General features: G+C 34.1%; 1 protein-coding gene across 1 annotated transcript in view; it reads left to right on the top strand.

The window, feature by feature from the left end:
* rb (adaptor related protein complex 3 subunit ruby) overlaps positions 1–19,876 on the top strand; it is a 103,120-nt gene that overhangs the window by 49,463 nt on the left and 33,781 nt on the right. Inside the window, exons 6-12 of the mRNA XM_081734160.1 lie at positions 223–369; positions 2,766–2,927; positions 5,752–5,904; positions 6,814–7,007; positions 9,974–10,047; positions 13,180–13,400; positions 16,711–16,969. Of these exons, the coding sequence (XP_081590286.1) occupies positions 223–369; positions 2,766–2,927; positions 5,752–5,904; positions 6,814–7,007; positions 9,974–10,047; positions 13,180–13,400; positions 16,711–16,969 (1,210 nt within the window). The remainder of the gene's footprint in view (positions 1–222; positions 370–2,765; positions 2,928–5,751; positions 5,905–6,813; positions 7,008–9,973; positions 10,048–13,179; positions 13,401–16,710; positions 16,970–19,876) is intronic.

Genomic DNA, 19,876 nt, shown 5'->3' with positions numbered 1-19,876 from the left:
ACAGGTTCAGTGCTTCCAGCTAGCTAGCTTATAAATACAAATTATTATTTTCAGGTAGCCCTAAATAAATAAATAAATAAATAAAATACTTTCCACACAGCACAAATGACTGTTCGTGCACCAAATCCGTTCTTTAAACTAATATGTAGTTTCGTTGATCTCTGTCTACAGATTTAAAAGTATGAAGAAGTAAGTTATACAGTATATTGTTTTTCTTCATAGGTGTGCCCAGAAAGGATTGACTTAATACATAAGAATTACAGGAAGTTGTGTAATCTGCTTGTGGATGTTGATGAATGGGGACAGGTGATAATTATAAACATGTTGACGCGTTATGCACGGACTCAATTTACTGATCCAAATCTTGATGTAAGTTTCCTCTTAAATCAGTTTTTACTTATATATTGAATGTCAATCATATTATTGTTGGAAACCAATTCAGTACTAGGATACTCTAAAGCTTTCGTATTCAATTATTATAAGTTTTTCCAGCTTATGAAATACTACATGTATTAACGTAAAATGTCTTGATATAAATAGTAATAAGATCAATATTACTTGCAAATAATACTAACCAACATCGCAATGATAGTGTGTACTAATTTTCTAGTCTCCGTATAGCCGAATACTAAGGGCTAATTTTTTCGATGCTACTGCTCTTAAGTTCAATTCCTGGTGAGGAATGCATAATTTTTGGTGTAATCTTAAGCTACTGACTTGACCTGGCCAACAATAATGTCGATGGAAGCCGATCTGCTGATCACATCACTCAGCTAGTCATGTAACAAACTATAAACCTTCATCACCTTAGTTGAGTGCTAGAGAGCTTTTTTTTTTTTTTTTTTTTTTCGTAAGATTAACCACCATATTAATCTCTGATCTTTTTCTCTCTACTGATGAATTGTAAGATATTATTTCCATACCTTGAGAATACTTGTGTCTTTCTTCTTCCACCTTTAATAATACTACACATGTTTGTGGTAAAATATTAAACGTTTGCTTTAATTCTGAAGATATATACAGGGTCTCCATAAAGTCCTTTGCCACCCCTAAACCTCGGAAATGGTGAAATATATGTCAAAACGAGAAAACACGTACTTCATCATTTCAAAAGTACTACAAAGTTGCCCAGGGTCCCTCGGAGGGCCCCAGACGGGGTCCAACTCAAAATTTTCAAATGGCAAGGACGGTCAAGTAGTATATCGTTTGAAAGCTATTTTCAAAAGAAAGACGATGGAATACGTTTCGATGCTCTATAATAAACCTGTACAAAATGGCGGCAGGTCAAAATGTTAGTACAGTTTGCATTGACCATCCCTAGTCTTTGGCCATCCCTAGAAATCTGAAATGGCTCAACTGTTATAAAAACTGAAAAACACTTACGCCATCATTTCGAAAGGACCACGTATTGAGGGAAACAAAGTTGCCCCAGGGTCCCTCGGAGGATTCCAGACGGGTTCCAACTCAAAATTTTCAAATGGCAAGGGGTGTCAAGTAGTATATCGTTTGAAAGCTATTTTCAAAAGAAAGACGATGGAATAAGTTTCGATGCTCTATAGTAAACATGTACAAAATGGCGACAGGTCAAAATGTTAATACAGTTTGCATTGAAAAGTCTTTGGCCATCCCTACAAATCTGAAATAGCTCAACAAATATCAAAAGTAAAAAAACACGTATGCCTCATTTAAAAAGTGCCACGTATTAAAGGAAACGAAGTTGCCCCAGGGTCCCTCGGAGGGTCCCAGACGGGGTCCAACTCAAGATTTTCAAATGGCAAGGGGTGTCAAGTAATATATCGTTTGAAAGCTATTGTTAAAAGAAGGAAGACGGAACAGGAATATTAGAACTTGCAATAGGAATATTAGTATTAGCGTCAAAAGTAGTCGTACGCACACTTCTACTTAAAATAGAATTGTCTCAGTTAGTAATGCAGACATGGTACCCTGTTTAATTAACAGGGTACCATGTCTGCATTACTAACTGAGACAATTCTAATGGACAATTCTAATAGATGTGAGTGTTTGCATATCTCTCAACTCACCCAATCCCTGTTATTTCGGACATGGTTTGCATAACCGTTCCGAACTTGTATCATCTTCATTCTTTTACCAATAACTTTTAAAGAATATCGTACTTGATCCTTTTCCTATTCGCAGAGTTTAAGTTGGACCCCACTTGGAAATCTGCAAGGATTATGGGACAAATATTTGCACATCGAAAAGCTGTACTTACTTTGCAAATAAGGAAATACTCCTTTTAGCGTTTTGACTTTTTATGTTTTGTCGTTTCGGATCATTGGAAGTGACATGGACTTTTTGATGAAGGCCGTGTTAACATTTTAATTGCCTCGCCATTTCACGGAGGGTTTGGTATTGAAACATAAAACCTGTTCCATCTTCCTTCATTTAACAATAGCTTTCAAACGAGATGCTACTTGACCTCCTTACCATTTGAAAAGTTTAATTTGGACCCCGCCTGGGACCCTCCGAGGGACCCTGGGGCAACTTTGTTTCCCTCAGTACGTGGTACTTTTGAAATGATGAAATACGTGTTTTCTCATTTTGACATATATTTCACCGTTTCCGAGTTTTAGGGGTGGCAAAGGACTTTGTGGACACCTTGTATATATTTATAGTTGTTTCATTTTTGGCTGAAATTTATACACTTTTCTAGTCAAATCTTGGAATTCACTCTGTGTTATCTAAGAGAAAACATTATAATATTCGTGATTAATTATTTGATACTGTTATTATTTTAATTGCAGGATATTGGTGATGAATCGGAAAATAAGCCGTTCTATGACGATGATGATGATGATGATAACGAAAGTGACAAACAAAAAGTTAAAAAGTCATATGCTTTAGATACAGATCATAGATTACTTTTACGAAACACCAAACCTTTGCTTCAAAGTCGAAATGCTTCGGTAAATATTTTACGCATATTCAGTATTTACGTACAGTTAATTTGATATGTTGTATTCGAATTCCATTTGGCTTGCAGCTGAATGACAACTGCTGGCCATTTATGTACCACTATAGAGTAACATATTCTGGTGTGTATTTAAGGAAATCAAAATCTAATGTTAATTATATAAGTGAATGATGAAGACTGTGTTCATTAGGAAATTGATAGTATAGTGTCATTGAAATCCAAGCATACTTCGGTCAAATTAGAAGAGTTAAGTTGTATTTCACACATACTTCTTGTATTACACATTTTCTTCAAACTACTCAGCAGAAAAATTAATATTATTAATGATATTGTTAAGAAAATGTTTTGTTGAAACCTAGAGTCTTACTGATTTTTATTAATACTTTTTCTTCAATCATATCGAGTGAATATACTTAAGGTATCTGGGATACATTTCTAGCTCCTGTAGTGAAGAAAGTAGAGTTAAAGTTGAGATGTATAATCGCTATATAAATATGAGAAAATTATTAGCGTATTTGAAGTTTAATTATATCCCAATGAATTTCGATGTGTGTACTTGTCTGCTCACATCTTGGTCCGGGCCACATTACTTATAACCAAGTTGCTTGCTTTTTGTATATATTTAATTTTACACTTTCTTCCAAGGATTTAAAACTTCTGCCAATAGCGCTGAACATCAACATTTGTCCAAACACTGAAATTTACTAATTAAATTTCCTGAGAATTCCTTAACTAATAATGTGTAAACTCATTCTTTAGAAAACCTAATTTCCATAATGAATCAGAGTTTCAATCATTTTATCTATTTAATTCTTGAATAGTATGAAATATTACTGAAAAAAAAACTTCTTTACAAGTTTAGTATAAAATACATGTCTGTGTGGGTACTTGTTATACGAGTTTAGTGTAACTTACATCTGCATGGGTACTTGTAGATCCAAATTGTTTATTAATAGTTTATTCTTGTATTTCTAAGCTTCATAATATAAGCCCAACATTTTAATCAAGTTAACCACTGTGCTTATTAATTTGAGGCTCTTTAATTTTAATTATTTTTCAACTTGCGAAGTAATTTTATGGAGCAATTGTACTATTTATAAGATGTACTTTGATGTTGATAAATATTTGGATATGCCTGGTACCCCTCATATCAAAATTAATCGACTTATAAACTGTAAATACGCGAAGGTAAAATACTATAATTTTCTCATATTTTTATACATTCATAATTTTCTCATATTCTCATATGTATTTATACAAGCATGAAAACCTGTACGTTTTGTAATTGCTAGTTACCCAGAAAACCTAATTAAATTATAATTCCACGATAAATGAACTGCGATATGAAACTTAATTGATCTATTCAGAGTTATATGACACTATTCATGTTTCTTGGCACTCTGTAGTTTATTTTTATGTATTAATAAATCTTAATGGATAATATATATATAGGGGTACTCATATATATATATATATTAGGGTGATCCAAAACCAACCAAATGCAAAAAAATCAACTTGTTCAAAATAATCCTCCGTAAGGCATTTTTTTCCCCTTGAGTCATAAGCTACTTATCTGCAAAATTTCAGTCTTATTGCTCAATATTTACAGGTTGCTCCATTTTAAACCTTTTTTCTTGTAGTATTACCAATGATCTAATACGGGAATTTTTGGGAGATATACGCTGGACTGTTTTGAAAATATAGCGTATGTTTACCTCCGTATATATTCATTCATTCGTAAATTTAAGGTAAATATATGCTACACTTTAAAAATATTAGGTGGGTAATAGGTATACGCCCCATTACATTCCTGTATACTACATTATAGGTTTCAAGATTACAATGTAATTTAACACAGTAGCTGTGCTAATAACTGGATAGATATAAGTTCGCAGCTTTCGTTATGATCAGTAGATGGCGAGATAATCCTTTTTTCCAAGAAATTTGCAAATTATTAAAATAAATCACTATGGTGATGATGTAGCTGAAACAGGTATAAGTCTCATCCAAAAGTATAATGAATCCTTGACAAAACACGAGGAACAGAAGTAGTTTAGTCTTCGATAGGTTGAAATCCATCGTAAAAATGGTTCCCGTTCCACTGAAGAAAGCGTTTTTATAACTTGAGAATACAAATACTGACATTTTGTTCGAAAGGTTTGACAACAACTAACAAAAAAAGACAAAATGGAGCGACCTTACTGACTTAACTGTACTGTTAATGACTTAACTGTACTGAAATTTCGTTAGTTATTTCTATACTTCAGAAGGAATAAAATAAGCCTTGTGGACCCCCGACCACTGTTAGTTTTGTTTTGTGGACCACCCTAATATATATATATATATATAAAATTATGTCTGTGTGAATGGTTTAATATTTAATTTTGATCATTACAGTTGTTTGAGTTAGGATTTGCATTTAACACAATCTTGAACCACAAGTGTTTTTACCAAGAATCGAAACAAAATTTTGTGTGTTATCAACACGACTAATCGGGAATCATCTACTTCTATATTTTCGTCTTTTGTCATAATGTATATAGCCGCAAATCATTGAAACTCTTGAACCGATAAAACAAAGTTTGAGTACCGATGAGACGGCTGTTGAACTGTCATACTGAGCAATACATTATCTAGAAGACGGAAAGCAAAAACAAATTAAGTACTATTCATTGATCGGAACAAAATTTGATGACTGATTAGGAAAAAAAAGGACATGAAATAACATCCTTCACACAGGTTATAAATACTGAAGTGGCTGAGGTGTGGAGCTGTTGAACAGATTTAATGGACTCCTATATGACTGTCTTTTGCAGGTAGTGATGGGAGTGGCACAGTTGTATCATCATTTAGCACCAAAGGCTGAAGTGAATGTTGTTGCGAAAGCACTGATTCGTTTGCTTAGATCTCATCGTGAAGTACAATCAATTGTTCTTAATTGCATAGCATCAATTTCTACAAAACGAAAAGTAAGTGTTCAAAGTATAGCACCTGAAACTGAAAAGTAATTCTTTCGATATTTACGTTACCTTGAAAAGTATATTACCACATAGTCTAGTGATTATTATATATATATATATATATATATATATATATATATATGTGTGTGTGTATTTAATAATATTTAAATATATAAATAAAAATCAATTATACGTTTTTCATTCTCATTCTTCATTATGTATAATAAAGAAAATAAATAAGTAGCTGGAAGAATAAAAATATCCTCCACAATTGAAAAGTTTCAGAAAACATATCAAAAACTGCGATCCATGAATCCCTTCTTCTTTTCTTATAATGGACATTGCTTGTCATATATATAGTCAAGGTTCTTGAGTTTCATTCTAACATAAGGACAATTTTAAATAAGAAAATTACAAAGAGGTAAGGAGTCAACTTACATTGTATTACAAGATTAACCTTCTGTTCTAGTATTAATATTTTAATTTTGAAATGCTTTTCGTGTCATTTTGCTCCAATTAACACGAAATATGTCAATATAGAGTACGTTAACATTGTGAGACAATGACAACCATCACAACAAATCTAAATTGTTAATGCAGTGTACTATAGATCGTAAAGAAAGATTAGAAACCGCGAAAGATTAATATTAAAGTACGGTAACCCCACTGACCTTATTGATAATTTGAAACGTCTAACACATGCTTGAAATAAATAGGTTCTAATCAGCAAAACTTCTAAAGTGAAGGCACATCGTTAAAAATTCAAGAATTAGTATATTATGTAAACTTTCTTTCCTTAGTCCTTACTTTGTTTTTACCGGTGTCACTTACCTTAATAGCCGCCACTGAATTTTTAATTATCATGTAAGTATCATTATAACTTTGGAAGAAATATTTTTATGACATTTTGTATTACAGGGAATGTTTGAACCATTTTTGAAAAGCTTTTTCGTTCGTACAAGTGATCCAACTCATATAAAGCTTCTGAAATTAGAAATTTTGACAAATCTTGCAACAGAAACTAGTATTCCTGTGATTCTGCGTGAGTTTCAAACATACATATCAAGCAATGACAAGGAGTTTGTTGCAGCTACTATTCAAGCTATTGGGAGGTAAGAGCTTTGTTTATGGGAAATATTATAACTTTCATTGGAAGTACTTTTATACATTGTATTATACTATTGTAAATGTGAAAGAAATATTTAAGTTATTTGCTATACAATAATCTTAAAGAAAATAAACAATGTATAACATCGTAAATGAGAAATATTGTGAAGGAGAAATAAACAGTTGTGATACGAATACGCATTGTGTAATTTTAAGCTACAGATTGTCTTGGATTCTTGAGACGACGTAATGTCTGCTGTAAAAACGCCAAAGTTTTTTTTTTTTTTTTTTTTTAATGTAGATTTTTCCGTGCTTCGTTGAATTTGTAATAGCTACCGTCAAATGGGGTGAATAGAAACACATTTTTGGCTATATGAGTATATAAGTTTGGTGACAAAGATTTCGCGTATCAGATTATTCCAAAAAAACGGTCTTAATATGCTAATGAAGTTAAGTAAACGTCATGGGTAGGGGTGAATAGAAACAATGACTTTATTTTCATTTTTGTTTCTTTTATACTATTGGAAAGGTAAAAAGAAACAGCGTGTTTGTTGAAACGAACTATTTATTTGATATCTGCAAGATATAAGTTCAATAAGACCAATATTATCAAAGTTACAAACTTATAAAGCAATTCAATGTACAAAGTAGGTACAAACGATCATACAGTTTTGATGATATTTGAAAAAAAGACTTAACCACTGAAATCACTAGGGAAACTTATCATATACTTAAAGAGTGCTGACGAACTCCTAATAGGACACGACAGTTTCGTCACAATATCCTCATGTATTAAGAACGATTCTTCAGAAGTTCCTGAAAATTTCATTGTTTTTGGTGCTCTTATAAAATACTCCCATATATCCCCCATGTTCACAATTTCGCACTTGGGTAGTGAATAGCCTCACCGAGTATTTTAGCTTCCCATAAACCTTTACCACAGCAAAATCACCAGCTTTAGAAAACCATAATCTAGTTCGTGATCGTCTGGAATGTTGTCTTCTGGAGTGTTGTCTTTCTCCTCTTCCGACAATACATGGGTTAAACTTAAATCTTTGTCATTATCGTGAAGAGAATAATAGTCGGAGCTCTTTGATGACGAGTGTTCTACATGCATCAACTTTCTTGTTCGTGAGAGATCCGTTCCGTTGCTGTCGGAGTAAGAGAGCCCAGGCTGAGTTTCGTTGTGATTTGATGAAAGTGTATCATTTTCAGAAAACAAACCAGAATTCTTACCAGAAACAACATCTATTCGTACTCTCTTCTTCCGTTGTTTAATTTTTTCATTTTCTGGCATGCTCCTGAGAAGATCCATAAGGGAACGGTCTACAGTTTGAGATATTTCTTGCTGTTCTGTTTCTTCTCGTTCAGCGTCTCTTTTTGGCAGCATCCTCAGTACTTGGTCTCGAGAAAGGGGAAAAATTCCACACTTTTCAAATCCATCCCTTATATTTACCTCCTTCAGTTTGTCACACTTTTTTTTTTTTTTTTTTTTTTTTTTTTTTTTTTTAAAGAAGACTTGGAAATTTGTTCTTAGAGATGGTTGATACATTCCTATCAGGTCCTTTTTTCCGCTCCTCAAGAATTTTCCACTCCTCAAGAACTGTTTCTATTCACACCATTAATTAAAAATCATAACAATAACCCAGTAAAGTTAAATTTTGATTACAAATAATTTATAAAAGGAAAACTTTTACTATGAACCTCATTAAATGAAGCAACAAACTACAAAATAAGCATATGTTTAAATTTAACAAATATGAAAATGTCATACTTACCAAGAAAGTTTGCGGAGCGCCAAAATATCGTGTAGGATTTCAGTAACATATTAACGCTGCTGCCGTCTACCTCAGTGTTTCCAACTCACTAAAACATTTTGTCTGCTGTGAACACTATAGCCATATAAGACTATGTTAAGAAATTCCAGTTTTGTTGATTAATTTATCGTCCAGATAAATCCAAAACTAATCTGGAAGTTTTTGTTTCTATTCACCCCCATGTTTCTATTCACCCCATTTGACGGTACGTGTAGGAAACAACTGAACTGAACGTTGTTTTGTGGTTTGCTCCGGTATTTCCTTCTATTGTTTAGGGAAACGTGCTTTTATTTAAAAAAAAAACTATTAAAATCATTAATATATTTTCTAGTCGTAAGTCCTCCCTGCTGGTCCAGTGGCTAGCGCGTACTCGTTTGGTGCACATGATTCCGGGTTTGATTCCAGTGGGAGAATAGAGCATTAAAACTTGAACGTGTTGCGGTGGTTCGAATTCCACTTTGAACTGTAAGTGTACTTCTCATATAGCCTCGGTGCTGGAAAGGGTCACTAACCCTTCAACAAACAAACATCTCTAGTCGATATCTTTGGGCGCCAGCAGGATAGGACAGTCAGAGCTTTCAATAAAACGAAAAGTTGAATCCTAGTTAGCTTCCAAGAAATTGTTGAAACCCTCTTTAAGTCAATTTCAACGTAAATAAATCATATTGTCCTTAAACACATAGTCTTAATACATCTGAAACGTTTAAACTCCATCTCTTATTTTGAATTTCCTTCATACACGTAGCACTTTAATGTAATCACGTTTCTTAATCGCCAAAGACTTCAGAGTTTATACACTGATGGTAAAATCGCAAAGCGCGTTATAGATTCACTTAAATATGCTTCCATTGATATTAAGTATTCTGTTTCTAGTACGACTTTAATAAGTATCGTATTCTTAATATGTGTTAGTAATCTCTTGTGAGTGTTCTGTGTTCAGAACGCACAGTAATAACTGGTTGATCACGAATAGGCAAAACTAATTACAATGTATTCATAAAACTTGGAAAATCTAGCAGGATTAAGAAGCAGTATTACATTTTGTTTACATGATTTAATGTAAATGTTGTAGTTCTATTCATTTTAGTGCAAATATTTTCATGTTAATGTGCAAGTTATTTTTCAAAATAGTAATTTTAATTTCTTATTCACAGGTGTGCATCGAACATAAAAGAAGTTACTGATACGTGTTTGAATGGATTGGTTTCACTACTTTCAAATAGAGATCGTAAGTAGAGTGCTTAGTTTTTTTTAAGGAACTTAATGGATAAATGACTTTCTCACACTTTCAGTCAAAGGCGGAATATTTTTTATTATTTCTTTATTATTTTTTATTATGTGTGTGTGCTTGCGACATTAGTTACGCCAAGTTATAATGAAATAGATTCATAGATATTTTTATAAAAAGGCCTTGTGTCCATCTTAAACATAAATTAAACATAACTTTCTTACAAGGCTGTCTGTATTCTTTATTATAAATTAACGAGAAATGTAACAGTTTCGGAAGTATATCACTTCCTTCTTCAGACTACTATTTCAACTGAAATCATAGATAACATAACATAATTTGTTATCTCTACCAATCTCTACCGTACTTTTATTAAATAGCCATGACGGTTGTTAGACTTGGCCTGCTGAAAATCTACGTTAGTACTTTTCAAAAATGACAGGACTTGCGTCATATTTTACCGTCATAAAAGCGAATAGTACACCTTTGTGTCTTTACACGTGAATAGTTGTAGTAACGAATATCGTAAATGAATTTCTGCTACCGTATTACATGTTTTCGCTTATCAGGAATCGAAGTTTCGTACTCGTTGCTTCACTATTTGTCTTTTTTCTTATTTCACTTAGTTTACAAGAAGTTTGGAATGTAACAATTTTCGGGTTAATATTAACTCTGAAAGCATAATTATTCTATAGCAGTTTTGATCGCTGCTTTGGGATAATACGTCTGAACAGTTATATATCCATCGCTAAATTTCCCGGGTTAAACTTTATGGACAAATAATGTGAGAGAGTAATTCCAATGTATTAATATGTCCTTATCTGCGTTCCCTCGTTGCATATATTGTATGCGTATTTTTCTATGTAACTTACCCTTTTTAGGTGCGATACCAATAATACTAATATACGCAGGGAAACAAAGATATTAGTGACTCCACAGTGCAAGATAAAACAAGAGGGGCGAGCACATTAACTCTTCAAGAAAACATTGTACAATTCATATTTCGAGAAATTTAATTTTTAATTATCGAACTCAAGTAAACATTTTAATCAGTGATTTGGACGGGAAGGTTTACAAATAGTCGAGTGTAGTATTTTAAGTGTGTGTATATAAAATTGTGTTGTCTGTAAGTTACATAGTGATACGCGCCGAGATTAGACAGGGTGTCTACTGGTCATGAAAGTCATGAAAGTCATGAAAAAGTCATATATTTTGCTTAGTGGTCATGAAAGCCATGAAAAAGTTCTTTATTTATCCAACTGGTCATGAAAATCTGAAATCTCAGAGTATATTTTTATACTTCATACTTTTATACCTCATACTACATGTACTGAAACAGTTGTATCAGGTCAGTAATTGTGAGAATTTCCCCCACCAGTTAGTGCTGGCTAACTGGTACTTTACTGTCTTCCTAGCTGCTCCCCATTTCATCTTCTAGTCTCTGTAATATAGTAACAACTTTTTACTGTCCAACTGTCTGATCTGCTATATCTTTACTTCTAAGAAATGTAAATTGTGTATTTTTGGGCTTTTAGACTTATGCAAATAATATTATTCGTTTGAGTTTGCAGATTTTAAATTTGATGATCTATTTTTTTTAAAACGAATTTCTTTTATAATTTGTTTTGTCTTTGGGCAGTTCTCTGAGTGCTTAATTTCAGACAAATTTCTGCTAGATGGATAATTATACTCAGAATTAAAACTTCAAATACAGTATAGAGTGATTCACTGGTAAGAGCACGTCCGTATATAGGTAAGTGCTATTCTGTGCTCGAGCACAAGGCGGCAGAATTTTAGATTCTTTCTTTAAGATTCACAATAAGTGATATTTAAGACTAGCAACCCGCATAGTTCCGTGTAAGCACGAGAAAATATGTTAATGTTTTTAATTCGCTCTAATTACAGTAGTTACTAATTAGCTATCTTATCTGAAAAAGTCATCCTCTCCTACCCCCACCCCAAGGGGTGACGATGAACTTGAACATCATGAAAACTGATATCGTTAAACTCAGAGACCTCGAAAACTATGAATTTAACACTAATATCGATCGTTTTTGATTACTTTTAAAATCTCGCCCCCCTCCCAACCTCACTCCTAGAGAGTGGAGTATGACCTTGAAGTTGAATTGGATTAAAATGTCACTATTTATCTCAGCGACTCCTAAAATTATGAATACTTTGGAAAGAGCTTAAAAGTATATGACTAGCTTAAAAGTATATGAAACTATCCAGACTCTATTTAAACTAATATAATTTTTTACATATAAAGCTTTATGAAATGTTTTTTTTTTACTAAACTGACTATGATCTTTAATTATGTGATAAGTTCAAAATAAACAATGTCAAAAACACTGCCTGTTTTTTCCTTTTTTTAATTCCATATTTTACTATTACAATGATAAGAGTAAATATTTAAGAAATTCAAATGGCATAACGATTGATTAAGAATTAATAGTGTGCATTTTCTCGAGACAGTAAATTAAACCCTATTTGAATAAATTACATCCCAGTATTGAAAGAAAATGCCCCCTGTGGATGAGTGGTTAAGCTCGTTGCCTTGTAATCAAGGGGTCTCGCGTTCGATTTCCGTTGGGGACAGAAGTAGTTCGGATCCCACGATAAGCTGTAGGTCCCGTCCTTAGTACGTCATCATCATCCCATTTAAGGCAATGGCAAACTATCATGGGTACTCGACATTATGTACATTAGACAAATAAGAACATAATGTGATCTTCATCTTAACCGATGCACCACTGATGGTAGGGGTTTATTTTTACTAATGGTAAATTTTTATCGCCATGGTCATGAAAATTTGAACAAAAAAGTCATGAAAAGTCATGAAAAAGTCATGAATTTACTTTCTGGTATTCCAGTAGACACCTTGTTAGAAGTGCAGGTGCGCTCAAAATGATGGTGACCCATCTTTAATCTTTTCACAACGTAACTAAAATATTATTTCGACTAATAATAACTTGGGAACCTTTGTTTGATATGATTCCGCCCATCGATGAGGATATATAGTTACAAAGGAAAGCAGGTGTGCACTTTCTTTGACATGACTGTATATATTTGGAAGTTTTGTGTACCTTCAGAGAAGTTATTCATCATTGCGTCATTATGTTATCATTTCAGAATCAGTAGTTGCGGAAAGTGTTGTAGTTATTAAGAAGTTGCTCCAGACACAACCCAATGAGCACAAGGAGATAATTGTTCATATGGCAAAACTAGTAGATTTTATAACAGTATCTCAGGCACGAGCATCGATCTTATGGTTACTCGGAGAATATTCGGATAGGGTGCCAAAAATTGCTCCTGATGTATTGAGGAAAATGGCCAAAGGCTTTATAAATGAGGTAAGTTCTATTATTCAATTTTCTTGAGAAATCTGAAGGCATAAGAGCTGTTTTAACAAAATCCGCCACTGACTTCATATTCTGTGAGGCTATTTTCATTCTTTGGGTAATTATGAAAATGTTACTCTTGTTGTTTCATTTTGTCCCAGTGAAATTAGATGAGTAACATTTTCTTTATTAATTTAACAGTATGAATAATATGGAATAGACAAGAAATAGGATATAGAAAGGAAACTTTGTTTTGTAATGTAAATTAAATAAAATAAGCAAGGAGAGCGGGTTAGTCAGGAATAGTGGTGTGTAGATAATGCTCCGCGACTAAATCAACAAAACTGAAAATACATGTTAGTTACAGAGGGATACATATGTTTGTTTCAGAGGGTTGCCCGGGATAAAAATTGTCGACTTTCACTGCCCTCAGGAACGATGCATTTAACTACTGTTATGTCCCGATACATTACTGACTACAGTTAGCTGTACTTGATTACGATATCAGTTGAGTACGATCCATGGAACGATGAAGGTAAAAGTGTCAACTTTCTGGAAGGGGTTTCTCAGTAATAGTGAAACTGTGCAAAGAGGATAGTTTAATCGTCAGCAAAGCTGGTGTGTTTCTTATCATCCGATGATGTGCTCAGCAGGCCCCAGCGGTACATGATCGGCCAGAAATTGAGGAGAATACGTCATCAGCCCGTGCACTATTAGGGGGGCAGTGATACAGGACAATTCCCTAACACAGAAAAGCTTTGTCGTACGGCACGATATCTCAAAAGGCACAGTTTCTAACATAATCCGGAAAAACCTTGTATTGGAAGCGTGCGGACACTTCTCACAGAGCGCCACACGCAGAAGGTTTACAGATATCAGAAACTGTTCCTCGCGGGGGATAAGTGAAAATAGGTGTATACTGTGCGTGGGGATGGCTGTACCTAAATGAGACCAAAGAGTTCGATCTATTTTCGACCTTCAAACAGACCACAAAAATCGTTCTGAGTCTATACTGCAGTGCAAAGTAATGTTTTCCAAGGGATTTCTGATGGTGGTGGAACATTGGAACTGAGAATCACTGTTATTTGTTGAACCAGCACCAAAGTCAACGCAGCTTACTTCCAAGAGAATGTCATTGTCCCTCTGTATAACACAATCATCACCTACAGTTGCCAAAGGAGGATGATGAGACATTTCCCTTTCCAAAGGAGGATGATGAGACATGCAGAAATTTGCTACAGCGGAAACTACGCTGTCGGTCGGTCGATCGTTCGAGCCCGTGGCCGTTACATAAAACTCAAATACCAGACATTCACGGTAGTAGAAAAAGGGGATTAACTAGCCAAGTAAGTGGTTCAGTGTCGACTGTTTTTATCGTGGGTAACAACCTGTATTGAAAGAGCAGGACAGGGGAGACTTTCAGATTTTGCCGAAAGGTTTTGTATAGGGAGACAGCTGTTGCCTATCTGTTTATTTGAAAGTCTGTTTTGAATATGTTTTATGAATATAACATTTGTGGCGTAGGAGATTTGATAAATATATGTAAGTTTAGTGATCATTATAGTTTACACGATGTGAGATGTTTCATTAAACTGTTAATGTCATAAAGAATATATTTAAATTGTTGGTTTTCCAAAGTTAAATGTTCTTGGAGACGCGGCATTAAAAAATAAAATGCACAGAGGAAATACTGCGTTTGGTGTGCTTACGTAGCACTTGTCTGCTTTATTCCATCATAGTTATTGCTGAATATTGTTAACAACACAAGAGGTATTTATATTGCATATGAATTCATAAACGTGCTAGTTAAGACAACTGTTTCATTTTATGTTTACAATGGAACTGACGCTGGGACTGCCATATGACAGTTCTTTGCCACAGCTATTGGAAAATTTGACTTACTTTATGCTGTATTGGTTCTCAGCCACGAAATCCGGTGTTGAGTCAGGATGCACAGTTCCACATTGGGACTAGCAATGCGAGTAAAGGTGGTGAATAGATTGTTCTCTCTCCTGGTTTGGCAACACTGACTGTACTGAGCTTCATAGGCTACCACATCTTTCTATTTATCATTTGTCAGCAGTCTATGTCAATGTCTCGCATACAGGCCACAAGTGGGTATTGTAATGCTGCTAGTGGGACGTCGAAACTTCCAACATGGAGCTTGATGTTTTTTAGCTAAGCTGTTCGACTGATTTTTTTTTATTGAAATTGCTACAGACTTCAGGCTTCAATTAAAATCTGGCTATTAGTAACCAAAAAATAATTACATTAGTATCCAAACAAAGTCAATTATTGCAAATATTTGCAATTCGTAAAAAAAAAAAAAAAAAAAAAAAAAAAAAAAAAAAAAAAAAAAAAAACTGTCAAATTGTTCATTTTCACCACTGTACTTTTTTATATGGTGATAGGTTTAGTTTATTCAAAAACTTCTTCCTAAACAAAAAGGCTGACCAACAGTTGGAAACAAATCAAACGTATCACCACAGATTTCTGAAAGTGTTTTTATAGAGTCAGGCAACTTTTTTCAACTGGTAAACATTTACAATAATTAACCTTGACTGCTAGTCTTCCTTTCAGTCGCTAATGGTAATCGGCATTCAACTGCAGTTGTGAGTACCATTGCAGTTTCTTTTATTTCTCCACTGAAAAACTAGTCGAAGAACAGCTAAATTGAGAAACATTGAGCTCTCCAGGTGTTTTACTAGCAGCACTAAAATGTCCTCCGTATAAAATAAAACGCAAATAAATTGTACACTTATTGAAATGAATGTTTAGCTTAGGCTAATTACAAAATGGAGAGATGCCAGAAATAAATTAATAACGTTATTGTAATAAATCAAAATGTAATGAAATGAAGTGATTTCAGCTTTATTCAGACAACAATTACTATAAAAGCCAAGAATACAGAAAAGCATTGATTTGTTTGGAGGTCACACAGGCAAAATCATCTTGAGAAAAGAAAATATATATATATTGCTTACTGAAAATTTCATCACGAATCTTTAGATTTATATTAATTCAGTTTTCTTTATTTTAATAAAATTGCTAATTGCTGGTTTGGTTCAACCTTATAAATACAAACACGTAATAAATTAATTCTTCGCGCGTCTAATGGATGCATGATTGACCATGAACATTTAAAACAAGTAGAAGTGCGAGTGAAAACGTCATCTACTTCAGAAGTAAAATTTGTCATCTTATTCAGTGACACCCAAGTGGAACAATGCATTTTCACTCACCCGCCTGATATCGTAACTTCCTAAGAAGACTAGTCGTTTTCTTAATTATGAAATATATTTTTTTCTTTTCTTATTTTTAGGAGGATATAGTGAAATTGCAAATTCTAAACATGGCAGTCAAACTTTATTTAACTAATCCTAAACAAACGAAATTATTGTGCCAGTATGTGTTCAGTTTGGCACGATATGATCAGAACTATGATATTCGTGATCGCGCAAGGTTTTTGAGGCAGTTTATTTTCCCTTCACCTGGAATGGAGAACAGCAAATTGGTGAAGCATGCGAAGAAAATATTTCTTGCAACGAAACCAGCACCTGTTTTAGAATCAAAGTTTAAAGGTATTAGATAAGAGCTTTTATTTTTAGTGTATTTGTAGAATGGGCTGCTGAAAAGTTCGTAGACCATCCCAGAAGAAGTACGTGAAATGACATTTTAAATTATTCTACATACTCCTTTCGAAATTCAGTGTAGTTCCGTGCACGATGCAGACCAGTTTAAAAAAAAAAATAAAAAAATCTGAAGACTGTTCAGTAACACTAATCACCTCCTTATCAGATCCAAAATGGTGTCCTTTCAAGCTAGATCTGTAGAAAGGAGGATGATGTAGACATTGAAACCCTTCATCATGCATGTCAGTTATCGTTTGCAGTGCTCGATGGACAGGGGCATTTTCTTGGATAAACAGAATTCCTTTTTTTAATTTTCTGCAGCGTTGCACTTTCAATTTGTCTTTCAGGTTTGTGAGTAATGCAGAGTAATTTTCTGCATTAAATGTTTGACCCTTGGGCTGGTAGTTTATGAGTATAACTTCATCTTTATCACAGAAGAATATTACAGACATTTTCCCAGTCGATTCCTGGCGAGGAAAACCTGAGTATCGCCACTCCATTGACTGTTGTTTCGTTTCAGAATCGTATTGGTTCAACCCTGTGTCATCCATGGTTATTATTCGTGACAGAAATTGGTTGGTATTGTGGTCAAAATGGGAGATGACTTCCCTTGATGCCCTCATTCATTTACGCTTTTGATCTGCTGACACGTTTTTTTGGGAACGTATTTTAGTGAGAACTTCCTCATGCACAAATCATTATCAGTTATGCTACCAACGCGTTCCCGAGAAATTCCCACAATCTCTGCCACACGTTTTGGTGATATTCTGCAATTTTCAAGAATAATGTCATGAATTTCATCCATGATTTCGGGAAACCCACTGTTTTTGGTCTTCCTGCATGTTGAGCATTGTCTGTTGAGAAATTGCACGTTTAAAGTGTGCCACCCACTTCTTCAGTACTATATATGGCGGAGGAGAGTCCCATAGTGTTTCACTGTTCCTCATGAATTAGTTTTGGAGACTTTCCTTAATAGAACGAAAATTTGATGACAATTGTGATTGCGATGTTCGTGAAATTCGCTAGTTGGACACACCCGATCACTTTAGGGCCCTGAAAAACACAATAAGAATTTCGTTAATATCAAAATTTGTACATACAGAGATATGTTCTTTAAAACTGTACAGTTGCATCATTCTACGTGCACTCCTTCTGAGTTGGGCTACGAATTTTTCAATAAACCCTCATATTATAGATCCAGATTTTTGAGTGGAATAATTGAGTTTGTTTTGGATTGTTTGTAAGTATAAACCTGGATTTCTCTGTACTTAGAGTGATTAATTTGGAGTTTAATATCCTGGTCAAACCAAGGCTATATGAGACTTGGACCTACAGTTTAACATTAAATCCGAACCACATTAGCTTCTAACGGGAATCGAACCCGGCTTACTCTGTACTTAGAATTATATTTTGTGTAAGGAAGGTAAAGTACAAATTTAATTCATGTTATTTAATATGAAAGTATCGACCAAACTATGCAGTGAATCACTAAGTATAGAATCTTCATCAGTTACTTTAGAAAAATATACGTATGAATGTGAATACTTAATTTGACTAATATACACAAAGCATTTCTTTCATTTTTTTTTTTTTTTCTAGTTTGTTTTGTATCAGTTTTTCTCCTTCGTTGTTGCGTTCTTGCGCATTCCATTAATCTTCCTTTTTTTATGTTATAATGAAAGTGAAGTATTACTTTTCGTTGTTAGTGCTCTTCTCGCTGGTCTAGTGGCTAGCGTGTGTTGTGCTCTTGGTACACGTGGTCCAGAGTTCGATTCTGGTCTGGTCGGGTCTAGCTTAAATGGCATAACAGTAGGACGTTAAGCTAAAAAAAAAATAATCACATTTCCTTTTTTTTATTTCAATATTTCCTTCGTTACCGTAAAATAAATAATCAGAATGTAAAAGTTGCACTACAGTTGAGTTCCTGTGTAATACACTGCTTATGCTCATTGAAAAACTGAAAATTGGTTGTGTGATGTAGAGTTTTGCGTCCTATTTTAGTATCAATATTATGTGAGACGTAGGCCTACAGCTTGACAGGCTGAAGAGTAAAAGGATTTTAATACGAAATTTGAAGGTAGGAGATGGAATATTTTTTGAATTCACATTTCTTTTGGTTCTGCTTCTGTCTTTGCCAATTCAGGTTAACACAATTGTGATTATACATACTGAGTTGCCTTTAAAGTGCAGACAACTGGAAAGAGTATTTATTATTTTTGATTGGATTATACTCCGGGGGCATTCCGTTTTAATATGTTATATGAATGACTTTTCTTCTCACTAGGAATCGAACTCTGATCTCTTGCACAAAAAGCAAGGAAGATTTAACTACTAGAAAACTTATGGATTTATTAAGGACGGGTGAATACAGGGTGTAACAAAAACACAATAGTTTTATTTTTAGAATAGTTGACAGAATAAGATCGTACATGCCGGGACTTACGGCTGTCATGGTCATCTTACTACTTTATTTGCATCGACAGACAAATATATAACATGTGAACGAAATTTTATAGTATAGGTGTACTGGATGTGTACTGTACATAATCATATGCACGGAGACCTACACCTGTTAACGTAATGCACAGGGCATGTCAAAGAAGCATACCACTATGTAGTGCACCCTCTTCCAGCTTAAATTGAGACCTGCATTCTTACATAGAGATGATTATAGAAATAATGCTGTCTGTCATCCTGGTGAATGGCGTTCCACGCTCTTTCAAGATTTATTGACAGGGTTGCAAACCGGATTAGACTGTCCAATCGATCTCCACATATGCTAAATGGGAGACAAGTATGATGAACTTGGAGCCAAGGGAGTTAGTTGATTGACGCCTTGGAGATGGATATCGACAA

This window comes from Thermobia domestica, chromosome 12 (genome assembly GCF_964235325.1).
Source record: "Thermobia domestica chromosome 12, izTheDome1.hap1.1, whole genome shotgun sequence".
Classification (NCBI taxonomy): domain Eukaryota; kingdom Metazoa; phylum Arthropoda; class Insecta; order Zygentoma; family Lepismatidae; genus Thermobia; species Thermobia domestica.
This window is presented reverse-complemented; position numbering and strand designations above follow the sequence as displayed.